This window comes from Vicugna pacos, chromosome 6 (assembly GCF_048564905.1).
Source record: "Vicugna pacos chromosome 6, VicPac4, whole genome shotgun sequence".
NCBI classification, from domain to species: Eukaryota; Metazoa; Chordata; class Mammalia; order Artiodactyla; family Camelidae; genus Vicugna; species Vicugna pacos.
The window spans coordinates 82,105,230-82,132,525 of record NC_132992.1 but is presented as its reverse complement, the minus strand read 5'-3'; the positions used below and the strand labels follow the sequence as shown (position 1 = coordinate 82,132,525).

General features: G+C 38.2%; 1 protein-coding gene across 5 annotated transcripts in view; it reads right to left on the bottom strand.

Moving 5' to 3' along the window:
- ZC3H14 (zinc finger CCCH-type containing 14) overlaps positions 1 to 27,296 on the bottom strand; it is a 36,880-nt gene that overhangs the window by 4,189 nt on the left and 5,395 nt on the right. For 2 of the 5 annotated variants that reach the window (XM_072963556.1, XM_072963557.1), the window contains exons 3-12: positions 26,963 to 27,077; positions 24,779 to 24,819; positions 24,107 to 24,302; positions 23,332 to 23,761; positions 22,471 to 22,631; positions 21,980 to 22,080; positions 20,131 to 20,286; positions 7,859 to 7,933; positions 3,116 to 3,275; positions 2,139 to 2,371 (exon numbers count right to left, since the gene is read on the bottom strand). In XM_072963556.1, coding sequence (XP_072819657.1) covers positions 2,139 to 2,371; positions 3,116 to 3,275; positions 7,859 to 7,933; positions 20,131 to 20,286; positions 21,980 to 22,080; positions 22,471 to 22,631; positions 23,332 to 23,761; positions 24,107 to 24,302; positions 24,779 to 24,819; positions 26,963 to 27,077 — 1,668 coding nt within the window. Of the gene's footprint in view, positions 1 to 2,138; positions 2,372 to 3,115; positions 3,276 to 7,858; positions 7,934 to 9,500; positions 10,152 to 20,130; positions 20,287 to 21,979; positions 22,081 to 22,470; positions 22,632 to 23,331; positions 23,762 to 24,106; positions 24,303 to 24,778; positions 24,820 to 26,962; positions 27,078 to 27,296 lie in introns of those variants that run through there. The other 3 variants (XM_072963558.1, XM_072963559.1, XM_072963560.1) reach the window with 2 other exon arrangements.

Sequence of the window (27,296 nt, the reverse complement as noted above, 5' to 3'; positions counted from 1 at the left end):
CCTTAGGGTCTCATGGTTCAATGGAAACAAGAAAGCAACCAATCAAAACCAAACACTGCAACAGCCAGTATTAGGAGTTCTTATCATTTCAGTGACCCCACCTCAGTGTTCACGATGAAGAACAAGGCACACAAATCCAGCCCTAAGGCCCAGACAGGAGCATCATCAAAGCGCTATTGGGACCACGCCTGGCACAAAGCTCCATGCTACTTTAAAAACAGTGTGGGTCATTACTCAGCTCCAGGATACAGACATATATATAAACCTCAAAATGTGACAGGGCTGGAAGGAGCAGTTCCCCCCAGTTTTAAATGTTTTTTGTGTCATTCCTGCAGAGAAACGTGTCTTACCCTCTCCTTCTAAAGAACTTACTTTAAAAAAAAACAAACAAGAAAAGGACTTACTTTAGACTCTGGTATATACTTAAGAACCCAGACCAAGTGAAGAAGCTAACAGAACACCCAAGAGCGAGGTGGCTAGAAAAGGGAGGAAAACCTCATCTCATGAGCAAGATGAAAGGAGTTAACACTGTTCAAGGAAACCTGCTCTGATGGAAAGATTAAGTCACACATTCGAAGGTCACAACTCTGGTCTTCCCCAACATTTACTTCATATGCTATTAAAATTCTTCCTTTAGAGAGGCAAGTTCACTTTTTTTTGCAAGCTATAAAATGTGTGCTGCCATACTGGGAGGGGCTTAAAATGGATGCTGCTGTTGGTAACATCCTTCAGACACTGGACAAAAAGCCATCAAAAGCAATTACAAAGTTTCAAACTCCCTGTTTGGAGGGGGAGAGCAGGAGAGGCCAGAGCCTCTTTGTGGACTCTCTCCAGCCTCACTTCCGTCCTAACTACTACGAAGCTTCACCTCTGAGCAGCAGTGGAACACAAAACAGCAGTAAGGGTTCACCGCTCGTCAGCCGTCTCCGTAACAGCCAGAGCACCGGTGTCACCCAGGCAAAAACGCTTACTAACACGTTACTTAGAGTGCCACCCACGGCTGTGACACACATACCAATGATGCCTAACTTGGACATCTACATTTAAATGAATGATACCGTATCAAAAATTAAACCGCTAAATTGAAAAACAAAGAAACGAAAACACTAGAACCTTCTCTTGTTTTAGACAAAAACACCAGGCAAGGAACCTGCACTGCCTGATCACTGCCGTTCTGACCACCTCAGTTATCATTTAAAATTTTTCTTCGATAGGGTCAGATGTTCAACTCCCCCCACCAGGCAAAACCATGACACTGCACCACAGACTCAGCAGAAAAGGCACTTGTTCAAGACAACAGCAGTGTCTCCATCACTCTCGATCCCTCTCTAAAGGCTATTATATTTCTAGTTCCTGAAAAAGTACTCAATACCTTTTCATCTCTGCCAAGAGGAGGATTACTTTGGAAAAATTTCAAAACCCATTACTGCTTTTTTTTTTTGATACTGCTCATTTTAAGATTCAGTAATTGTCTCCCCTGCCAACAAATGTTTCTTAAAATTTTTACAAGCTATGAGGAGCACGATTATCATTCTGTATCATGAATGAAAATAACCAGTGATAAGAAATGTTCATCTGCCTAAAAATATGCTGCTATCTGAACTGAATTCATCTGATTTCCACTAACTACTATGTCTCAATATTAATTAATTTAAACATAACTTCTTCTCTAAGCTTTCAAGATGTATTTTGACAGATTAGGTGAGAAACTCCTTTCAAGAGAGTTTCACTAAAGTAGAAACAGCATCAAAATCCAAGTGGATTTCCTGTCATGTAAATTACAAGAGAGACGGCTGCTGCTATGAGGGGAGAGCAGCAAGTATAGTTCCCAAAGGGGGAAACGGTCAACAAGGCCTGGAGAACGACAGCCCGTCCTGCAACAAGCGCCCTGCAGAGGTGTTTTCTGGCTCCCACGGCTGAACTCCATCTTAGCCCTGGAGTAACAGCCTGCCTACGAAACATACACGGAGGGACAGTCTCAGACTTAACTGGTCATTTTGTCTGAAAACAGAAAAAGGCCACTACTAAGTTACAAACAAATAAAAGCAAGGCCTCCAACCAACATTCATCCAAGGATGTCAGAGACGCCCTCCACAGTGACAGCACCCTGAGAAGGCAAGTCTGAGCTCCCCACACACCGTTTGAAAAGCTACCATCTGGGTCCTCAAGCTGCCTGCTCAGCAAGCGCCACTGCTGCGGGTGGAGGAGCCCCGCGAGTCCCTCGTGTGAGGCTGCGCTGTGGTGTGCGGGTCTCATTCCTTCAAAGCTCATGTCCTCCTCTTGATCTGACATGTATCCTGGGGGGCTGGGGACACCATCCAGCGTCACTATAAACTTGGGACTTGCAGGTTTATCTGGTTGTACAAGATCTCTGCCAGACAGATAGAAAATACCATAGAATTAGGGAAACGCACAAAAAGCTGAGCCTCCTAGCATGCCCTTCAACAGAACTATTGCTCCCTTACTCGCTTTGCAGTTTGTTCATTAACCAAGACGACTTGGTAGGACTTCCAGGTACAGCACTGGAGGATTCCTGCACACACGCAAGGGCTACAGCCGAGCACTGCAGCCCAACACCAGCGACCCTCCAGGCTGCTCTAGGGGCAGTCTCCCCTCAACCCTGACCCCTGGCGTCCAACTGACCCTTAGAGGGTCACATGGAAATAAACTGAAAAGTCGGCATCTACCTATGCTCAGAACACAACAGCCAGCAGTTCTATATTGATACTAACTTCATTACCCGTATGTTTGTTCCTTTACAGAACATTTAGTCCATTATCCAAGGCAATAATCACCCCAATCCAATCTGCTAGCTCTGGTGAGATTTTCTGACTTTGATCACCTGGCTTTTAAAATTTCTTGGATGTGCATAAAGAATCTTATTAACAGAATTAAATCATATACTGACTTATCTGTAGGATAATGCATATCTGAACAAGAAAGATGAACTGGAATTTTTGAAAACTGGATTTGCCTTATGATTCAGGGTCTAACCATTGTATCAGTAAAGCACTCTAAACTGGGGGCTAGGATGGGGGGGGGGCTGGGGACTAACGGTTAACCTCCACGATCTAGTCAACACGAGTTAGCTACGCAAGAAAAAGAAACCATCTACCGTGTCTGCATAAGGTGTCCTGTCAGTACCCGAAGGGTATCTGCGGTCTTCATCCCCGACTCTTGGTTTGGTGCCACTACTATCTCCTCAGACAGCTTTGGCTTCTTCAGAATAAATGATCTTGTGTCTGCATGGACCATGGATTCCATGTCATAGTAATCTGAGCCAAAAAAATTGGCCACAAATGTTTACTTTTGAATATAGCTTGCATTCCCAACACAACACACGTGAGAAGAATGTCAATCTTACATATTTGTAATTATTTTCAAAGAAAAATTACAATGGTTCTACTCAGGAATAAGGCTACAATTTGTTGCCAAACATCTTTTCAAAGAAGTCAAGTATTCCTCTCCTCATACAACACATTACCAAGGGATTCTAGTGAATGCTTCCTGCCTACAGTATAAAAGAATCTTCCATGAGGCATCTAATCGGATATTATTAACAATATAAACTCACTTTAAGTCCAACAATATTTTCTAAAAACAAAGAACGAAGAGTCCTAATGTGCCCTAGAATTATGATATAAAGACTGCTTTAAAAAATCTGTCTGAAATCTGTTCTGTTCATTCTGCATGGTACCATTTACAGAGGAAACACATCCTGATGAAAAGAACTCCACTGGCGAACGTTCTGCCTAGCTGCAGAATGACTACTTTTAAAGGGATTTTAAGAGGAATGGGCTCTGGTAAAAACACAGCAAGGAAAACACTGATCTTTAATGCAAGCAGCCACAGGTCACACCATCTACAATATGGTTCTTAAGCTCAACTACTTCACAGAATACACTGAGAGCTGGAGCCCACGATGGAGATGGCTAACCTATCTACAGGCAATCCGCTGGCTAAAGTGAATGAGAGTACTTCTCTTAAAATTAACAGGCAAATAACAGAGACCAAAATTCACAGGATATTTATTCATGTTCATTCACTGAACAAACTGAACACTTGAGAGCACTGTGCTAAGAACACAAAGAAAAAAAATAGAGAAACAGATGTATACACAATTTCAAAAGAACGTGCCCCAAAAGGTGATCCAAAAAAGGCATGAATACAAAGCAACCTACTCCAGCTGGGAATCAAGGAAAAGCTTACAGAGGATGAGCATCTGTAACAGGTATTAAAGGAATGAGCAGGAATAAACTAGGAGGGAGAGCTGGAGAATAAACAGAGCATTTTTCAGGCAGAGGCAATGGAGACAGGAGGGGCTTCCTAAGGCACAAGGAACTGAAGACAGAGAGACACGTGGTGCCGCTGGAAGGGTGTGTGGTGGGCTGAGGTGGTAAGTGACGAGGAGGAGGAAGCCTAAAGGATCTTGTATGTGTCAATGAGTTTGGATTCTGGTCTAGAAGTAAAAAGTAATCAAGAGAGGTTTCTAAGTAGGGAAGTGACACGAAAGAGCAAACTGGTTTTTAGAAAAACAGATGGTGGTAAGAATGGACTGGAGTCCCAGATCTCAGTTGAGGCTGCTGCCCAGGAGAGATGGTGAGACTCTGAGATACAAAATTCTCACCCCCTGTCCTCTTCTCACACACGCAGGAGGGAGACACATTCCACACTCACATCAGCACTGGCAGAAAGATCAGGTTCATTTCTGACTACAGACCAGACAGGAGGCAGACCTGCCTTCCCCTGCAAGGGCAGGACAAATGGTAAAGACAGAGGAAGAGGAGAAACCTGATTCAGAACAACAGAAAGAACAGGTTTAAAAGGGGACAAAGATAAATTCCAATTTTAGATTTATTTGTTTTGAGGTCTTTGTGAGGCTCTCGGATGTTTAGGAAGAAGTTGAAAATTCAGATTTGATCATTAGGAGGGAGAGAGAAATAAGAGAAGCAGAGTCAAAACGGAAGGTGAAATGAGAACATTTAATAATCTGTACATATTCAGTGCTGCCGTCTTCTCACTGAATCCTCACGGGGAGCCCAGGAAGCAGACTTTCCTCCAGGTCACAGACAACCGAGATGCAGTTCAGCGTTCTTAATTGATTTACTGAGTTCTCACAGCTGGCAAAGGCAGGGTCCTGAGTTTAGTCCGAGGGCTGCTGCCCCTCCTCACCGCCCTGTACTTTTCAAGGCAAAGCACTTCTACTACTGTGCATCTTAGGAGAATACAGAAGAGAGGAAAGTCCATGCTGAGGGCAGGTCACAGGGTAAAGTAAACAGTTTAAGGCGTAGCAGAGGAAGAGGGGAGTTGAAGGAGAATGAAAAGGAATTAGTAGAAAAATAGAGAATGAAGTCCTGGAAGCCAAAGGACCAGAGATGGAAGAAAACGCTGGAATGCAAGTGTCACACGCCACAGAATTTAGAGATGTGTGCGTGGAAAACAGAGCTTCACGCTCCACACGAGCCTGGTCACCTCTGCAAGACTCTTGTTAGCAGCCTAGGTCAAGGAGAAGCAGACAGACGGGAGAGTTAGTGACATCTTCTGGGTAAAGACCACAGGCTGAACCCACGTACTGTTTCCTCCTGAAACTCCAATAAAATGTCAATAAAGGATTAATTTTTTAAAAATCTCCCAAAGAAAATCATTGTAAAAAAGATAACCACATTTTGAAAGTGGAAAACTAACTTAGTAGATCTCCAAAAGCTGAGTCTTAAGCCAACAATGAAGCAATGTTGCGTGGATCGGGGACCCCTGGGAAGAGGCTGGGGAGAAAGGACACAAAAGTGGGGTCAAGCATCCATTTCAGAAGCAGTTGGTTCCTCCTAACCTCCATCTGTTTCCCTCTTTTCTGACGCACACCCTTCCCCCACCTCTGTACTGAGGCGTGTTTGGAACAAGCGGAGATGTGCTTTCCTGCTGGTCATTGCTGGAGAGGCTTACAGACGAAGCATCGCGGTCTCTGATGGAAACGTGTTGTAATAAAATAAGCCAACTGTACAATATGAAAACTTTAAAAAGCAGTTACATTTCCTGATAACCTTTGACCATTTTCTCCCTTGAGAGAAATGGAGCTTCAGACTCTTGAAAAGGTAAAAACAGAGGGTTTCTGGACTAACAGATGCCAGCCATGTTGAAAGAAGTACCATTCTGAACACGGGTGGGAGGAGGGTGTTAAGTAAACATTACACAGTAATTAACGCTGAGGTTCTCTGCTCAGCCCCTTGTCCCCACTTAGCTTCCAGAACCCTGGCGACCAATCCATTTCTTGAAAGATCTTTCTTTGGAGAAGCTAACCAGCCTAAGAGGAAAAACCCAAAGACACTGACATCATGGTGCCCCCAGACTAGACAGGCAACACAAATCACTCGCCGCTGCAGGATCCACACGCAAGTAAGAAGTCAAAAGCCCCTCCCCCTCCCCAACTAGTAAACCCAGGAGGCCAATCAGCTTTTTAAGTGCCCCACTCTTACACGTAAGTCAGCCAAGGCTGCCCAGACGTCAGAGGGAAACCTCTGTCATGAAAGACAGTTTTTCCAAACAGCTTGGAGAAAACAAGACCAAGGAGGGACAGGGGAAATGTCCAAAACTACTTTTAGTATCTTCAGAGAAATAAAAGGAAGTACTGTATATATGAAACAAAATCAGTATGTTAGGAAATAAATAAAGGTAATAAAAGGGCTCAGAGAAATAAAAAACATGACAGGAGGTAAGCAAAGGATATACTCATTCATAAACCTCAGAGAAATACTTGACGCTTCAAACTGTATGTGCACCATGGATAAAGATGACTAAAGGAAACAAAAAGAATGTGCAAATACAACACACAGAGACCTTAGCAGTCAAACACCCTGAAAGAAGACACTCTTATGTAGAAAGCAGGATGAAATGCTGGCAGACGAGAGGGCAAATCAAGGGTGGAGACTATCTCAAGCACTTTAACAGACAGAAGGGAGAAGCCAGAAGAGAGGCAGAGACTGAAGCGAAGGAGCGTAGCAACACCAGAACGTCCATCAGCAGGGCAGGCAGGGTCTGGTATCTGGGTAGAAGGTAGCCCTAAGAGAGAAAGTAAACCCTTCTGAGACAGAGGGCCGGGGAGGGTCAGGGAACACAGCTGCTGACTGTGGAATCCTGAACGTGGGTGAAGAAAATTCAGTTAGGAGCCAGTATGGAGGGGTCAAGGAACCAGAGTTTCTGACACTGGGCAGGTTTAGGGGAGACAGAAGGATGCAGAGAAAGTAAGACCTGAATTTTAAGCCTGCTGGGATCCAATGGCTCCCTCCATTAGCAGACAGTTACGAGGCACTGAACATGCAGCTGGCAGGCACCAGGCACTGAGAACACAGGGAAACAAGGCATTTGCCCCTGCCCTGAGGTAGCCTGCGGTATGTGTGTCTGTGGGTGCTGAGGGTGGGGGAGACAGGTAAACAGTAAGTTACAGTGGCTCTAAGGGCAACTCTAGGGATAGCCATGAGATCCTGAAGAGAAGTGAAAGTGAGGATAAGGTTGAACAGGCTGGAGGACACTAAAGCAGCTCAGGGCAATGCAAAATTCAGATGGAGAGCAGGGGAGGGACTCACGTGGTCCCTGGAGCAGGGGAATGAGCAGCCAACAGTTTCCAGGGACCTGGGTGAAATGGCATCAAAGGAAGAAAGTTTCTGAATGAGGTGAAAAACACAAACACCATACAGCATGAAGAAAATGCACATCTTGTCTCCTGGCCCTAAAATATTTTCAGATCTAAATATAGGATCTTAGGGCAGGATCTAAGAGATACATGATACATTAAATGAGGTGTAAGGAATGGAAATAGCAACTGAAAAATGCTACATTACAATGAAAATTTAAGATTATTACCAACCTTGACTGATCTGCAGAGTTTCTGCCATCACTGGGTCAATCTGCAGTCGAGATAACAACTGCTTCTGTTGAGTTCCTGGAATATAAATTTAAAAACTTCACTAAGCTTAAAAAACAAATAATGTCAGCATGTGTGCTTCTTAGAAATTAAGCCTAAAATAATCTTTCTAGGTTCCTAATTGAAAGTCTTAAAAATAGTTAAAAGCTTCAACAATACAATTTAATAATAATTATAGACCAAAGGTCTGTAAGACAAAAACCTGTATACTCAGGTTAAACCAAAAGTGGCAGTGGTTTTCCCAGTTTGGAAGCTCGTTTTCTTGGAGGTAAAGCCTGGTGATAAAGGTTAAAAGTACAAAAGCTGATGGGAGGTACTGCATGGACCCTCAGCACGTGCCCTGGGAGACAAGCGACGGCCAACAGCACGGTCAACATAAGAAGTATCTCCCTCTATCGCCTGGGCTCTCACTATGACAAGTCAGTCTTCTACCCGCAGAACTGCAAAGTAACACCCGAGTTGCTGGACACAGTTCTCAAAAGGCAAACCATGGGCCTGGAATGGATACAAGGAGAGTAAACGAAGAAGTAAGTAGATGCTCAAGCTCTACTGTCCAGGTCCTACCCCAGCAAAGCACGGAAACAATCACTGGGATCTCCTGTAAGAAGCGATGCTCAGCTGGAGTGTGTGTAATTTCTTAAACAGGTGCATACTTCCCTCAGAGTTAAACCGCAAAACAAAACAGTGACATATCACTGATTTGTCTACTTTCAGTCTGATGGCAGGATGTCACACTTCTCTGAGCCTCCCTAGCCCAGTGCTCACCAGGTATTAAGTGCTCACTTGCTGATTTAAAACAGATGTGTTACAGTGCAGTGTACAGAGGGATGTAACTGATCGGGTTTCAAATACTGAAATATCAGTAATGCCAGTTTTTAGTGTATCTATTACCGGCAGTTTCATAAGGAAAGTCTGCTCACTCAGTGCAAACATGTGAGTCGGCAACTGCTTACCAACTACCATGTTTCATTTAAAAAGTCTTTTTAATTTTAAAAGCTATGATCAGTTCAAATTTTTATCAGCTATTTTCTTTTAGAATAGAAGTTATATTACATTACTCTTTCATGGCATGCCAAAAAAACAAAAACAAGAACTTAGAAACTTAATTCCTTCCAAAATTATCACGGTAAAAACACAATCAATCCAGAAGAGCTGACCAGAAACACAGGTGTCATCTGGTCCAGCCGTATTCCTGCAGGACAGCTTGGGAAACTGACATGTCATCAGGTTACAGGAAGTACGCTCTTCCGACTGAGATACTAACAGGTCTCTAACATATAAACAGTGAACAATGAAAGAATCATACATTTTAAAGTATTTTCACAAGACAGGTACACGGAAGAGGACCATTCTCTCACACTTAGAATTCTGTTTCATCTCTCTATACTCATCTCTTTCCAAAACATCATTTTACAGAGTTATACTAAAAAGTATGGAATTCTAAGTTTTAGGCTTCTAAGTTAAATCATATAGAAGAGTCTGACTTTGTCATTAAGTGTTCATGAAAAAGTCAAGTTCTTTGTGATTTGCTGCCTCCATATGAAAACTCAGTCGAGTTACATGATACCACATACTCAGATTTTACCTTTCTCAATGTTTCTAAGGAAGCCAATTATTTTTACATCAGTAGTCCTTGACTGTGATTCAAAACCTTCCTCTTGAAGACCTTCAAACTGTCTGTTGCATTCAGATGCTAATGCTGAATATTCATTCATTTTAACCTCCAAAGATGAAATTTTTGCTTCATTCTGTAGCACTCTAACATTCAGATCAAAAACATTTGCTTCCATTGTTAAAATTGCTGCTTTCATTCCTTTTATTTCATTGATATCAGTTGATATTTTCCGTAAAAGACGGGAAATATTGTCTAGCTCGTTCAGTGAACAAGAGGAACTTGTTACAGAACCTAAGTCAACTGGCCCAGGTGAAAAGAAAGTCGGTAAAGATGGTGATGGAAACCTTGAAGACATTTTCATAAAATTCTCTCTCCCTCTTAATATTTGGTAATTGTTCTTTCACAGCCCATTAAATTGTTTCATCAAAAGCAAAAGCAGTCATCAAGGCTGTTAGTTTAAGAAGTATTAAGAGTAAATAACATTTTAAAACCTGTAACTGAAAAGATAGGATTGTACATTTCTGGAGTCAGAACTCAAAAGTAAATCTGAAAATGCTAAACAAACCAGACCAACATTTTCTTTGCTACAACTAAGAAACCCTAACACGCAGCTGCCTGTATCCTGTCAAGTCCTCCTTATATAGCTCCTCTCCGAACAATAAACCCCATTATTACACTCAGAATCTGGCTTCTGATTGGCTGGAAGCAGACATGACACACAAAGAATCTTCTATTATTTACTTCATATGGGAAGGAGCACAGAAGATGTGAAGCATAAATTAAACAACTTAACACGAAGTACTTTTTATACTTCAATATAATGTGAACTTAATGTACTTTTGCCCCTTTCAGTTACCCATAATTTTCAAGCTTCAGATTATTTTAAAATTGTTTTATCTAGTATCTTGAGTTTCATTTCCCTTTGAAAACACTAACAGGACAGTATTTGTCAATTTTCTTTGTAGGGAGAAGGCAGGGAGGGTAACTAGACCCATGATCACAGACAAACCTCTTTAAAAATTTATGTAGTAATAACGGAATTCAACTGTACTGATGTAAGATATAGTGAGAATTTAAAGACCAGGAAAAGGAGGACCTGGCCTTGGTTTGATACTAGATCATTATTAGATAGGTGATCTGCTCCCATTCTGTGGGCCGTCTTTACATTCTCGAGATAGTATCCTTTGAAACATAAAAGTTTTTAACTTTGACAAAGTCCAATTTATCTTTTTCTTTGGCTATTTGGGCTTTTGGTGCTGTATGTAAGAAACCACTGCCTAATCCAAGCTCATTTAGAGTTACACCTATTTTTTCTCTTAAGAGTTTTGTAATTCTAGTTCTTACATTTAGGTCTTTAATCCATTTTGAGCTAATTTTTATTTGTGGTGTAAGGTAAGGGTCCAACTCCGTACTTCTGCATATGGATGTCCAGCTGTCCCGCAACATTTGTTGAAAAGACTATTCTTTCCCCAATGAATTGTCTTTGAATCTTTGTTGAAAATCAACTGATCATAAGCATATTGGTTAACTTCTGGATTCTCAATTTGACTCCATTGGTCTATATGCCAGTGCCAGTCTTGATTAGCTCTGCAGTTAAGTTTTGAAATTGCAAAATGTAAGTCCTTCAACTTTACTATTTTTCAACAGTTTCAGCTATTCCAAGCCTTTTTAATTTCTATGTGAATTTAACAATCAGCTTGCCAACTTGCAAAAAGGCCAGCAGAAATATTAAGAGAGACTGAGTTGAATTCAAAGTCCTATTTGGGGAGTTATCACCATCTTAACAATATTAAAGTCTTCCAATTCAAGAACACAGAATGTCCCTCCAGAGCTTTAATTTGAGAAACGTTCTTTTTACCTTGGTTTACTCACTGAGCAACAAAGAAGGTGCGCAAAATGTAAGGATGCAAGGTGGCAGACACGACTCCCCACAGCCTCTCCAAAAGAATTCTTCAAAGAATTGTAGCCCTTGGCTTCCCAGTTAAATAGGTGTCATTCACAGTAACAGAATAAGGAAAAAGTGCTGAACTTTATATAAGAATCTTTATTCACTTCTTCACTGTATCTATAAAATTAACCTACTGTTCAAAATCTTTAGACAGAAAATAATTTTCATAATTTACAAGGCTTTGGATTCACATGGAAGTTTTTAAGAGTACTAGCTGACCTGACAGAAGACAGATACAGCAGACAGGAAGAGCAACACATTCTCAGACGTTAACCACCTGCAAACCAACTGGTTCACTAGAGGGCAGCAAACACAACTTCAATGAGAAAAGCAGGGAAATTGGTCTGACAGGATGAGCCAGTCACAAGAAACAAGATGCCTAAAAAGAGCCCATCTGAGACTCCCTGTCATTCACCCATTATGCCCTGCCCAACTTTAGAATGCAAAATAAGCAAATACCCTTCCACAGATTCCAACATAAATATCCACCAGCAGAGAAAGTGAACATATTCTTAGGAAACCAGAGCACAGAAAGGTTAAGGTCAGCTAGTAAGTGGCAAAGCCTTGTTTAACACCCAAGCAGCCTGGCTCCCTGAGCCCAAATTCATAATCACCATGTTAAGTATCTCTCTATGACACATTACATGGACAAAACATGTCACAGAGAAATCCATGTGGAATAAGTCCTTTTTTACATATACATATTTCTGTGCATATAATACATATACAATTCTAGTTTGTACAGAAAGAATGGACATGCACATGCATATTTTTTTAAATGTCAAGGATGACAGACAGACACCAATCTGCAAGCGCAGTGCTTACCTTTGAGGAAGACAATGGGCGGAATAAAGGGGGGATTTTCCTTGTTTTCTCTGAATATAAAAACTTCTCTTTACTAAGTCTTTCAAAATGCTTCCAGTCCAAAATGATACATTAAGTTTATGTATTCATAGCATCTCCTTCTGGAGCGTTCATGATAATGCAGTAGAGAACTTAAAAAGGGTACAAATCCTTAACAATACATAGTAGTGGATTACAAACTGGGTTTCTAAGATGATAATCCACTTCCTCCACTAAGGTGGAAGGAAATATCACACTCCCTATAGTTCTGTTGTTACACATTCTGTGTGTATGTAAACAAAAACTATACACTGAGTGCACACACTCCAAATTGATTTTGGTATACAAAATAACTCCATGGTTAGAAATACAGAGATTCCTGACTTAGCGAGTGGGGGTTAAGGAAGGGATCATTGCAGATTTCAACCACCTCTACAAAACAGAAAATATATGCACAAATACTGGCTGAAGCCAAGCAGAAAAGACAAAAAAGACACTGGGAAAACTGCAAGTGAGATGCAAGGTGGGAGTGACACGTTCATTAAGACAACAAATATTCACTAAGCTCCTACTGTATGCCAGGCACTGTTTTGGGTACTCAATCACAGCAATTAACAACACACACACACGAAACCCTGGTCAGAGCTTATATTCTGCTGATGAGGGTAAGGAGATAAATCTCAAAACAAAACAAAACTGCATTTTACGTTGAAAATATTTAAAGCCCTGAGTCCAGATAAAAATATCTAAACTATGAAAATATGAAATATTATTAGATAGTAATAAGATCTATGGAGAAAAATAAAGCTTCAGTAAAGTGGGTTAGGGAAGTGGGGTGAGGGCTGGGAAAGGCCTCACAGAGATGAGCAAGCTATGCGGAAAGCTGGAAGAAAACATTCCAGGGAAAGGGCAAAAGCAGCTCAGACACGCTCTTCCTTGAGCTCCGAAGGAGAAACACCAAGTATGTCGGGACAAGCAAGGAGAACAAACTGGAAGCAGGGAGTGGTGGTAGATGAAGAAATCAGGGAGGGCTTTTTTTTTAACCTGGATTATAACAGGGAGCCTTCAGAGGGTTCTGAATAGGGGAGCGCTGTGATCTCATTTATGGTTTAAAAGGATCATTCTGCTGCTACGTGGAAAAGACTGCAGAAGGGGAAGTTTGAAAGTAGATCAGTAAGGACACAATTGTAATAATCAACTAAAGTCACAGATGACGGCTTAGACTAGGATAAAAGTGGCAAAAGTGAAAAGAGGTGGTGAATTTTAATAGCCTCCAAAGGTTGAGGCTGACAGGATTTGCTAGAGGAGGAAGGAGGGAGAGAGGCTGAGAGAGAGAAGGAAGGAGGAAAGGAGAGAGAGAGGAAAGAAAAAGAAGGCAGTAAGTTTGAAAGAAAGAACAGTGTCACTAGGTTTCTGGCCTGAGCAACTGGAAAGGTGGAGCTGCCATTAACTAAAATGAAGTGCGACTGCAGGGAGAGCAGATCGGAGGGCAGGACTGTTAGCAGGTAGATTTTAGACAAGTTTAAAAGGATTTATTACATATCCAGAAGAAATGTAGAATAAGCAGTTGGACAGGAATTAGGAATTCTGGCACAAGGTCCAGGATAGAGATACAAATCTGGGAGCTAATAGTGTGAAGATATTGAGAGATTTAATCTGGATGAAGAGAACAAGGGGGCAACCAACTGTGAGCAGCTGGAGCAATAAGCAAAGACTACAAAGATGTGAAACAGAAAACAAGATTTTGCAAGTGGTATAGCCACAGACATTTACAAGATTTAATTTTTAACTTTTTCTAAAAAGATTCTTTTCTATAGAAACTCAGTAAATTATCCAGGGAGACTAGGCAGCTAGTGGGAGTATAAGCTCCCCCCAGGGAAATGCATCTGCAATTTCAAGGCCAATTACAGCTCCTTGTCTGCTGTATTTAAAGCAAAACCCACTGAAAGCTCACAGCCCACGCCACGACTCTAGGTAAGTCTTTGTACTGCCACTTCCTACACTAGGCGCCAGGAGTCCACAGACTTATTGAAAAGAGCCTGCAAGTGAAAGGCCAAAAAAGCAAACAAAAACTGACTCTGAAGGAAACCAACCAGTAAGGGTCAAAAATGAGGAGAGATAAAATAAAAGATTGAAAATCAAAGCAGGAAGTTTATCATCCAACTAACAGAATTTTCAAAAGAGAACAATGAAAACTGAAAACAATGTTCTACAGAGACATGAAGAACCTAGAGAAAAATCCTAAATATTTCCAGAGGAAAAAACCCTCGTATTTATAATGGAATAAGAATTAACTTCTTAGCATGAACATCAGAAGCCTCAAGATACCAAAGTCACACCCTCAACCTTTTGAGGATTAGAATTCTGTACCAAGTCAAAGTATCAATCAAATACTTTACATTTCTAAGCACTCAGAAAATTTATCTCCCAGATTTATTCTTAAGTTTCTTTATGACGTGATGACAAAAATGGAAGACTATACTGAAAAGATAAAGTGGGATCCAGGAAATGCAGAGCAAAATCAGGGAGGAGTAAATTCTGGAATGACAGCCTTGAAGCAGATCTAGAGCAATCAGTCAGATGAGCAGAAGAGGACAGAGGCTCTAGCAAGAAGGCACCTAAGAAAAAAGGGAAACCCAAAGATTTATCAGTATAAAATGACAGTCCTTCACACTATAATACAGGTAGGCAATGCAAGAAGAACAGGGGGGAAAAAGAAGATTCTAAGAAAAACAAAACGCTGTACACAAGGGGAAAAAAAAAACTCTAGGGAACTCCTAAATGAAGAACCGTACAAGCTGTAAACTCGGCCCTGAGAAATGTTTATAGAGTCTTCATGATGTAAATGCTGCATATTGGTTCTCAAATTTTACAATCTACAAAGCACGGTAATCATAACTAGATAAAGAGAACAAAATGTAAATTCAATCTTCTTCAGCAATATAAAAGTAAACATGACACAATTTAGAAGGTGGGTAGATGAGAAAAGATATCTAAGAATGAAAGGACATAAATATCCTTATATTTCGGGAGTCAAAATATACTGAGATATAGCTAATCAAATAAGAAATAGGTATTTAGGTGCATTACTTAAAATTACAAAAGTAATCAATAGATGAAGTAAAAAATAGTGATTTTATTACATGGGTTTAGAGGCAAGGAAAAGTGTGTTAGATCCTGATTTATCACAGCAAGAAGTCAAAAGATACCATCTATAGTTGGTGAATTAAAAAACAATGGTGTAAGCATATTATTACAGACATAGAGACAATAAAAGAAAATCATAAACAGAACCATTTAAAAGTGGTGGCCTCCGCAAGAACCAGTATGGAAAATAATGAAGCAAAGAATGATCTGTTGTTTTTCCAAATTTTCTACTGGGAGCATATATTCCATACTGTAAAATATTTTACTTTAAATATAAAATTTTATTCAACATATACCAAATAGAAAAAAATAAAAGGAAATCCATGCCTAGACACATTGTAGCAGAACTCCAGAACACCAAAGACAAAGAGAAGATCTTGAAAGCAGCCAGAAAAAGGACAGATCACCTACAAAGGAACAGTAGACAATTAGAAAAACGGAAGTCCACTCAACACTAGAAGACAGAAGACAATGGAATAATACAAACAGGGTGTGGAGAGGAAACAACTGTTGTTAACCTAGATTTGGGTTTGCAGCAAAACTACTGCAATTGAACAAAAGAAAAAACGTGCCTGTGGGTAAATAGCCTCTTGGGAAATTTACCACCAACAGACCTGTTCTAAAGAAGTTTCCAAAAATACTTCAAAATACTGGAAAATGATCATTCCCAAACAATATCCAAGAAATCTGAGAACAAAAAAATAAACATGGAGGTAAATCTGAGCAAATACTGCCTGGATAAAATAATAATAGTCGATTCAACCAGCTCTCACACACAAAAAAACTAAATAACAACAACAAAAATAATAATGGTGCCAAAAAATAACAATAATAATAATAATGGTGCCCAAGTTATGCATTAAAAAAAGACCAAAATGAAACTCTGGAAACAATGTAAAGTCGGAGACAATAAAGACTGGAGCTAAGGTATTCTAAAGTCCATTTACAGTATGTGAATGAGGTCAGAGTCTTAACTTTTGGAATATTCAATTAAATTTGTGTGGTAAAATTTCAGTGGTAACCAGTAGGAAAAAAAAAAAAAAACCAAAACAGAAAGAGTTTGAAGTAATTAAAAAAAAAAAGTTGGGCAACCAACAATTATAACAGTAATAAAAAAAAATCTTTAAAAAGGCAAAAAATGAAAGCAAGCAAGTACAAATCAAAGGTGACAGAAACTACTCCATCAATAATTCTCATAAATGTGAATCGCTTAAACTCTCCAATAAAAGGCAAGCTCAGATTGAATTTAAAAACAATAATCTAGCTTTATGATAGTTGAGATATACATGCCTAGAGCATAAGGACAGAGAAGACTGAAAATATAAGGCAAATACTAACTAGCTATAGTAATATCAGACAAAACTGAGTTTAATATAAATGCATCATTTAGTAGAGAGAATGATAGAAATGAAAGGTTCAACTCATCAGAAAAATGTACCTTCCTGATTCAATTTAAATATATATGCACCTAGGTTAATAAATGAAACAAAATCTAACAGAAGTACAGAGAAATTAAGACAAATTTGTCATCCTGATAGGCAATTTCAAAACTCTCTCAATTACTAAGTCAAGCAGACCAAAAACTCAGCAAGGTCAAGATATGAACAACATTAACTGCAGAACTTTATCTACTAAATGCAAAATTCTCAATTCAACAATTAGAGTCCACTTTCTTCCAAAACACACATGGAAGAGGTACAAAATGATCATCTTAAGCCTCAACCATTTTCAAATATGTATTATATAGATCACATTATCTGACCACAATGCAACTAAGTCCACAGTATACAATTTAAACATGGGGGGGTGGGGCAGTAATAGGTTTATTTATTTATTTTAATGGAAGTACTGGGGATTGAACCTAGGACCTTGATACCACTGAGCTATACCCTCCTCACATAGCATATAACTTAAAAAGATTTAAAGACAAAAAAACAAAGCTTCCTATACTATAAATTAAAAGCATTTTCAAATAACTTATGGGTCAAAGACGAAATCATAATGGGAATTAAAGATAATTAGAATGATAATGAAAAAATTACACATCTAACCTTGTGACATGCAGCAAAAACGGCATGTCAAGAGAAATGTATAGCTTAAATGTTTACAAATGTTAAAAAAAGGCTAAAATAAGTAAGAAAAAATATAAATAGACCTATTAAAAATAAGACCAGAAATCCATGAAATAGAAAACACATTAAAAAGATAATCAATAAAGCAAGAATTATTGTTGTGGTAAGTCTTTGAAAAAACTGGAAAAGACTGGTGTCTACTGGTGACAGATTATTCCAAGACAAAAAGAGAAAAAGCAAAATACTGTGAGGTGGCTAGCCTAGTAAAAATGCAGAGACCAAGAAGATGAGAAAACACTAGCAACAACTCATGCCAATTCATGTGCATATTTAGATTTTTAAAAATTTGTCACAAAGCTATAAAACAGTGAGCAAGCACACTGATCAATGACTGTGGGGTCACTTCGCACTTGCGAACAAATGAAACCAGTAAGAGTACTAGTAGTCCTCATCAGTACGAGCACCTGGTACCTTCTCAATTTTTTTTAACCTTTTACTTTAAAACAAAACAATGATACAGAAAACCACACAAAAGCAACAGCTTAATGAGTGTTTATAAGGCAAAACATCCTTACAATTACCAACCAGGTCAAGAAACTAGCACTATGTCAGCACCTGACAAGACTCCCTCCATGTGCTCCATCCTAGTCGGTCCTTTCCAAAAGTAACCACTGCATGCTTTTTATAGTAAATCTAGTCTGTGGTCTTATCACACAAGTGTATGTACTAGACACTATAGCTTAACCTCACCCCTTTTATTCTTTTAATCTAGAATTCTCAGGCTGACCTACATAGTGCCCCAGACACCATGCTCCGCATGTTGCATAGTCACTGCGCAGCAACCAACACGCTCCTCTGGCCTCTGCAAGCTGACTGCCGGATCAGAGGCTTGATCAATCCCATTAAAGTCCTTTGGCAAGACTTAGACAGTGTTTTATTCTTTCATAGAGGAGGAACAAATGGCTGATTTTTACTTAAAAAAAAAAAAGTTTTAGGAGCCATTAATGATTATTTCCTAGATTCATTAATTTACTGTTAAGTTGGGGGGATCTACTCTATCATTTTGTTATTACGTATTACCTAGAATTTTAAGAGATGCTTCTTTCATCTACTGTACCACAAAGGGTGGCAAACATTTTCTATTTCAAGTTGTGTGGGTTTTATGGTCTGTTGCAACTACTCAATTCTGCGGTTGTAGTACAAAAGCAGGCACACACAATATATAAATGAACAGGCATGGCGTGGTTCCAGTAAAACTCCATTTACAACAACAGGGACTAACTCCTGTCCTACTTCGTTCCCCAGTGGCACCATCCCAGAAGAAAGCATAAATGCTCAATAACTATTTCTCTGGTTTTCAAAACAATGAATTAGTATCTATTATCCTCCAAAAGGACCAATTAAGGGTTTACTTTTTAAAAATATCATCATGAAATCATAGATTCAAGCCAGTTTGATGGGGTTTAATCTATTGCAAATTCTTACCCTTGCTGAAGCTCAAATCCCAGTTTCCAATTGCTTTTCAGAAACTGGTCCACTTAACTTTCCATTAGTATCTACTGGCTGTTTTGAGGGTTTTCCTGTTCTCAGGTCCATCATTTATTGAAATTGCACATAACACTGACATAGCAAATTGCACACTACAGTCAAAGGCTTTTTTAAAAAAAAAAAAAAGAGAGAGAGAATGAAGAGACAAATGTAGGATGGAATCATAAGGCTTCGTGAAATAAGTAAATCTGAGATGACCCTGGAATAACTTAAAGGATACAGCTGAGGAATGAAAAAATACACTCCGGCATTAGGAAAGTATTAAATACAGTTTTGGTAGGTTTTTTTTTTTAAACCAGATCTCAATAGAAGAGGAAAAAAACAAACTAGAAGCTTTCCTGATGTGAATAAAAACAGGCCGGAGGGCAGTAGAGAAGGGCTGGGGCCAGATAATGGAGCTGCCTAAAGGCCAGGCTGATGGCATTAGTCCTGGGCAATGCGTAGCAGGGGAGACACTATAAAGGTTCTCATCTCACAAAGAGTCACATGGTCAGAGTCACACTTTAGCCAGGAGAGTCTGTGCAGGAGTTGGGGGTGGGGGGTGGGGTCTCTGAGAGAAAGGAAGCAGAAAGATCAGCTGGAAGTATGTCAGGTACAAGGCGACAGAGCAGCACCACTGGGACAATAAGGAAGATCTGGCAGGTCAAAGACAGGATACTCAGAGAGGGTAGATTTAAAGATAAGACCAAGTTCAAGAGAACGAAGGAATAGCGAAAGGATGAATGTAGGTATCTATGCATCTTTGAGTAGCTTTCCAAAGACTGGCAAAATACTGGTAATTATTAAAGCTGAGAGACTGGGTCCATGGGAATTCATTGCACTATTCTTTCCATTTTTGAGAACATTAAAAATTTCCCTAATAATAATATTTTTTTAATTCTGAAAAGTGTAGGTATAGATTTCCCTTATGGTCCCTTTTTCTATTTTGGGGTCTACTGAGCACTTTTCTCATAGTATAACTAACATTTCATAAACACTCACTGGAAAATATTTAATGCCGAATGAAAACAGTGTAAGGATGAAGTATCATTTAAATTATTACCTTGACTTTTTTCTGTGTTATCTCCTTTTGTTTCCTCTTCTTTAATCGGTGAATTTATTCTGGGGGTCCTGCTTTGCCCCTGGACCATTTCTGCAAGCAATTCTTCTTGAGAAGTTCGAGTTCTGGGAGCAACTGGAAGTGTCTGTTTCTGTGAGACTTTTATATAAAAAGCAAAAAAGATGAAAATCCAAATGCAGTAATATATCAAAACTCAACAGCGAGTGTCATATTAAATATAAATGCCCCCTTGGTTTAGAACATACAAGGAGTTAGAAACAGTTCACAAATACCTCATTTTTCCTTACACTATTGCCTGACATAGTTACCCATACATATGTAAACATCTATGGACTTTAAACTACATGGCATAAAAACACTGCAGCACACGTGTATTCATTTTTAACCGAATGCAGTTTGGGTTCTGCTTCATGATTCTATAACAATTTCAAATTGTAATTCAGACAACCTAGGTAAAGAAAGAATCTGAACATTATTTCTCAAAATTATAAAAGCAGGAAATTTCAAGATCACAGTAAATGTCTAAATTTCTCATTACTCTAAACATTCAATATTGCTGACGGACCAAACAAGGGAATGTAAATAGATGAAATTATTATGTCAAGTTGTTAGCCTCTGCCTGATAACCCTTACTCTATATGCCAAAATCTGTTTACGTTCAAGGTTAAATTAGGGATGAGAAGAAAGGGGACAGATGACTATCAGGCTCAAAAGTAGCGAGCAGTTTACTTCACTTAAGGAAGGGGTCACATAAGAGATGCAAGAGAGAACAGAAAAGCAGAACAATGCTATAAGAACAGTCACCAAATCCATAATAAAAATAAAATTTAAAAATTTAGAGTGGGTAATCAGCATAGCTTATTAATAGAAAGTTCTGAACACTTGCTACAGCGCATAGGGCACAGAGGACAGAATTTAATGGCAATCTGGCACCCATGATTTGGTTTGCATTTCAGAATGAGCTTTATGGAAGACCAGATTACAGCTGACACTTCTCCTTGCTTTAAAAACGTGTTAATACCTTTATATTCTTTCATAAAATAACAGTACTTCCACTAGGATTGGGACAGGAACATCACAAATGAGTCAATTCTTTATCATATTCCATTAATGAGTTCTACCAGAAGGAAAGAAACCAATCTATTTCTATACTAGACAAATTTTGCTAATTTCAGCCTTTTAATATCTTCTAATTTTACTTCCTTTTATACAATATAAATTCATATCTAATGTTGACTCTAATACTATAAATATGAAAGTCTCATATTTATCAAAACTCCCTTTAAAATTTCCATATTTCACACACTACAAAGAGTAAAAGGCATTACAATTCCTCAAAGAACTAAGTTCTACTGACAGTTGGGAAAGTTTCTCAAACTGGTCAAATCTTTTTTTTTTTAACAAACAAAAGGACTTATTTACAAAGATAATTTGAAATTCAGTAATATTCAAACAAAAAAAAAGAAATTCAGTAATTTTCAAGCCTTTAAAAATAATATGGAGAGAATTAGGCTCCTTAGTATTTTGTTCCCATTTATTTAATTGAAGTATATATATAGTCAGTTTACAATGTTGTGTCAATTTCTGGTGTACAGTATAATATTTCAGTCATATATATATTCATTTTCACAGTCTTTTTCATTATAGGTTACAGCAAGATATTGAATATAGTTCCCTCAAATCTCTCTTTAATCATTCTTCTCTGAGCCTCACCTTGGTCCTGACGTTTGGCAGGCATCTTTATTTTTACAACACTTTGTGGAGCAATCATCTCTAACTTACTTAAGAGTTGTAGAAATCTCTCAATGTCAACATAATACATTTAAATTACCTGTAGAATAGTTAGTTGTTTTTGTGACAGATTCTTGAGCTTCAGATATAGCCTTCAAAATTAGATTCTTGTTAGCTTGTTTAGAAGGTGGAAGTGAAGGTCTAAAAAAATTAAGAAAAGTATTTTGATAAATTTTAGATTTGAGTTCTTTACAAGCTAGCCATCCATTTATACCTTCGTTGTATCCTTCTCTAGGTTTGGAACAGACTAGCTGTAGTTTTTAGGAAATGCCAACTGGATTGGAACCTCATAACTTTTTTTTAAAAAATGAATTTGGATCAACCTTCCTCCCACTCACATTACAATTTTTAGTATTATTTGCAATCTTCTCCAATTTTAGGCAGTTTCTCTTTTATTAATGTTGTGTTTCTGAAAAACTGATGGAAAAGTCTTATATGTGATTAAGTTTATATTTTCATGATATCTTCTTCAAGAAACCCAGAAGACTCCACCAGGCAATGAAAGATCAATTTACAAACATATTCAGGTACCTCCGTTCAGGTTTTGCTGGCACAGACACACTGCTGGAGATGCTTCCTGTACGGGACCCACAATCATCATCTTCCTCCTCCTCTTCTCCATCATGATTGAATTTTTTTACTTTAACAACTGAACTTACCACAGGCAACTTTCTCTTCCGGAAGTTTTCTTCCTGAAATAATATAAATTTACACTTACTTAGTTTAAAAAAAATAACAAAGTTCTTTCACAGAATATTCTTTCTTTTATTTACTTATTTTTTAACTTTTTTTTATTGAATTATAGTCAGTTTACAATGTTGTGTCAATTTCCAGTGTAGAGCACAATTTTTAAGTTACACGTGAACATACATATATTCATTGTCACATTCTTTTTCACTGTGAGCTATATGACATTCTTTCTTTTAAAGAAAAAGCCAGGCATATTAAGAATTTATGGGCTATTTCCCTAGTTTCTTATCAAAATACAACTAATATCCCTAATAGCCAACCCTTATCTAAAACAAAAACTAGTGCTTTACACTCATTTATAAACAGCAGCATATTGCACTGCTAAGGAAACCAATAAAATAGTTACTCAATTGTTCACTAGCAACTGCCATGAAAGATCTAAAACTGATTTAAAACCTTCCCAAAATTTTAAGGTAAGGTTAAAGATATCTCAAATGTTAACTTTCAAGGAAAGTAAACAAGATGTAAACTATCTGTAAAAGCCAGTTGTGGAGAGGAAAAACTGACTGGTATTTATGTTGAATAGCAGAGAAATCAGTTTAAAATAAATTTGCAAAGTGTTTACTTATTCCATATACAATTCAGTATTAAGAACTGCCAATTTTCAGCTTAGCAAACCAGAATTTAAAAGTATATACAAACCTCAATACTCATCTTTTCTGAGTTGTTTCTGAAGAAGGGACTGTAAGTCTCCTCCAAGTTGTTAAGCACTTCTGGCTCACACAAACGTCCTGTTTCATATACCCGGGTATTCTGCATATCAAGTTGCTTGGCAGCATGAATACTGTTCTGCTGTTGTTGAAATTGCAGCCTGTTTAAATGAGCACTACTTTCTGCATTTCGACTTGCAGGTGGTCGATAAATTTCAATAGAAGGGCGAGAAGAGCCATATGTAAGTGTCACTGTAGGTTTTTTCTGAGATAAGGTATTCTCCTGCACAAAATTGAGGTCTTCATCAATGAGATCATCTGGTTCTGGCTTAATATCAATCACATCTTCAGATGGTGCTGGCTCCCTCAAAGGTTTCACTGTTGACATTAGTCGGGTTGCAGCTCCATCATCGTAAGTTTGTCTATTAAAAAATGAAAACAAAAAGGATGTGTTATCAATTTAGAGCAATACCTTAAACTCTTCCAAGAATATTTACAAAAATCTTAATAAAAAAGTGTGGATAATCCTTTTAGAATTCTATTAAAAACTTCTCTGAAACTGTATTCTTTAAGCTTTGACTACATTTTAGATAAAAGATAATCATACTTTGGTCTTATCCATTCATTGTTTTAATTCAAAAAATTGCTCAAGACCAGCTCACTGTTTCCAAAAGATTCTGAAAACAGCAATTTAAAGATACATTAACTAGTATAAATGCCACATATACATACCCATCTACCCACAGGAGTCCACACAGGACTCTTACCTGACATTAGCGGCCTTCTGCTCCTGTGAACTTGTAGAAACTCTAGAATCTCTTTTTTCAGGTCTAGTGCTGGAAACTGCAAGAGGTGGCACCGCAGCTTCGTGCCTTCTCTCATCTCCCCGACTGAAACCACTCTTGCTTGAAGGCACGTTACTCTCAAAGATGTTGGTATCAGAAGACTTTAGACTGGAGGGATCTAGAAAGAAAAATACATGATCTTCTTAATCTTTTTTTATTACTCTAAACCTCCACTGCCTCCTCACCAGCTTAAAAGCAGTAAGTGTTCTTCCACGTTTTTAATGCCTGAATAATTATTTCACACACAGTCATCTAATATTTTATCCAACTTACTATTACTGGACTTTTTAAGTAATTTTCAGTTGTAAAATACTGAAACATCCTTGAAGCTATATTATTACACACATCTGTAATTATTTTCTTAGGATAAACTGCATGCTTTCCCTTCCTTTGGTTAAATTATCTTCGAATTATATTAAATTCGTTGCTCTTAATTTCACAAAAATTAGTTGTTTCCTTAAAAAGTTCAAATGAACTACTGTTTTCAAATTTATGGGTTTTTTCCTCAAAGCAGTATAAATGGCTTTAGAAACACAATCATATGCTAGAGCAAAATAAAAAAGAAAAATCCAGACATGATTTCATGAAACTTACCAGTTGTTACAGAACGAAGTTTATCTAATACACCATGAAGCCTAAAAAAAAAAAAAAATGTTAAAGATAATCAAGATTTAATTTCAGCTCAGGCAGGCACCTCTTGCCTGTGTGGCCTGCTATTGCCTATAGCAGTGTAACTATTAAACTTTCCTAAACTTCACCAAAAAAAAAAAAAAAAAAAAGATTTAATTTCAGTCGTTCCTCTAAATTTGATGGCATTATAGACTCAATCTTCAGATAAATATTGATATACAGTACTAAATGATAGTTAATGGATAAATGGTATTAAATTTAGATTCCACATTTTAAAAAAAGGCTTTACATGAAAACTGTAGAAGCCAATCAAAAATCACATTTTTCATCATTATTTTCAACATCTAGCCTCTGCAAAAAATAAGGGTAAGGCTATCATCTGACCATACAGCCTTGATCCACAAAAAATATCGTTTTGTTTCTTAAGGACTAAAGATTCAACACAGTTTATGATAAAAGAACAAAATACCACAGATTTATAATATAACATTATTACAATTGCTTTATGCACAGTTTAAATTTACTTTTAATCTATTTATATAGTTTCTGTAACAACTTAACTGTGAGAGGTGAGAAAACTTCAAAATAATCTCAAAATATACTATATCACTTCACTATTATTTTCAAAACTAATTCTGTAAACAAATATAGGTCGCAACTTTGCTTACAATATAACCTATTTCAGTAGTTATATGCCAGGCAGATTTGCCTTATAATCCTTCCAGAAGGCGATGCCTCCTGAAGACACAAGAAATATCTCATAACAATGCTTCACCAGGACCCAGTCGCATGGCCCTGTCCCCAGGACACAACTATTGCAGGCCTCCAAAGAATCAGAACAGTCTGTGGCGGACAGACGTCAACGAACACTTAGGAAAGGGAAGTGCCAGACACCGTCACTCGCATCAGTACATGTCAAAGAACTGAATTCATGGCAAGATGAGAGTTGAATTAATCTGATTTTAAATGCAAAACCATTTAGTAATCTGTTTATATAAAAAAATTTGTCTAAAGCACTCTATCAACTTATCTGAGGAAGGACCTACTACTAGCTCAATCTCCCATATTATATTAGTGGGACTCAAAGTTGACCCAGAAGTCCAGACATAAAAAATGTGCATGAAACAAAACAAGTACCTGGACTGAAGGCTTTATTTAAAACAAAAGAAAAGAAAAAGGGAGTACTCATGATAATGGTAATTTCCCCAGTCAAAAGCATCACGATCTTTCTTGGTAAATTCCAGGGACAAAGTGTAACAGGTGGGTTAGGTCACCCACGCTGCAGGAGCATACGTGCCAAAACATTTAAGAAACAACCACTGCACTCAATGTTCCTCAAAGCTGTGTAATATAAGCCCAGAGCTGTGTGGAATTTCAAGAAAGCTTCACAAGAGTTGTAAAGGATATAGTTGCTCCATCATCAACTTGTGCTGTAATTGGTGGTTCCCAGTGAGGACCCTTATGAGTACTTCCTGCTCTGTTCTCAGCCACATCATTACCCTCTTCCAGCCCTCACTCTGCCTCATACCTGGTACCAGAACCCAGCCTGCCTTCTCAAACTGAATCTTACGCTTTTAGTATTTTCAACTAAAGGCGTGTGAGGTTTGAAAAAGGTCATTGCAAATTGTATTAATTTATGTTTGAACACAAAGTTGTCTATTTTAAAATTCCAAACTTTGGAAAGTCCAAACGTTAAAAAAAATGATTTGAAATTTTGTCAAAAAAACTTGCTCCCTAAGTTAACTCACTGGAGAAAGCAATTCAGGAAGTCAATCCAGTCCAAAAAAAATCTGTAATTGGTTTTGGTGGAGAGAAAGGAAAAAGATGCTGAAGTTTAAAAAAGAAACATATTAACTACAATCAACACATACTAAGGACGTGCTATGGGCCAGGCACAGCTATAAGCATATTACGCTCATTTAATTCTCACGACCACTCTATAAAGGTGATTCACTATTCCCATTTTAGAGAAACCAAGGAAAGAGGCAGATCCAGGATTCAACCTTGGCAGTCTGGCTCCAGAGGCTGTGCTCTCAATGCTCACAACACTGAATCTGACTCTCCTGCCAGGAACCTCTTTTCCGACAGAACACCTACTCTTGATTTGTGCCAAACTTTGGTCTGAGGGGTAAATATTCAGAAACATACCATACGGTGAATCGAATTGTGTTGTTCCCTAGAAACAGGGACAGGTCCTCTGTCATTTGGTCCTGACTTTTCTTGTTGGCCACCATCACCATAATGTAATCAGGAAGTTCTTCATCTATTTAAAAGGAAAAGTATATAAAAAACTTTTTAAGCTTTCCTTAACATTTTCTTCTACTTAAAAGCTGACGTGCTTGAAAGTATAGACGTAGCTGTAAGAATATCTCAGCTCTACTAGAACTTGGCTGGACAAAAAGTATAATTTTCTTTCTCTTTATTTCATAGGTATTTCAATTATTAGAAGGATGGGAATTAGGAACAACTAATGAATATTTAC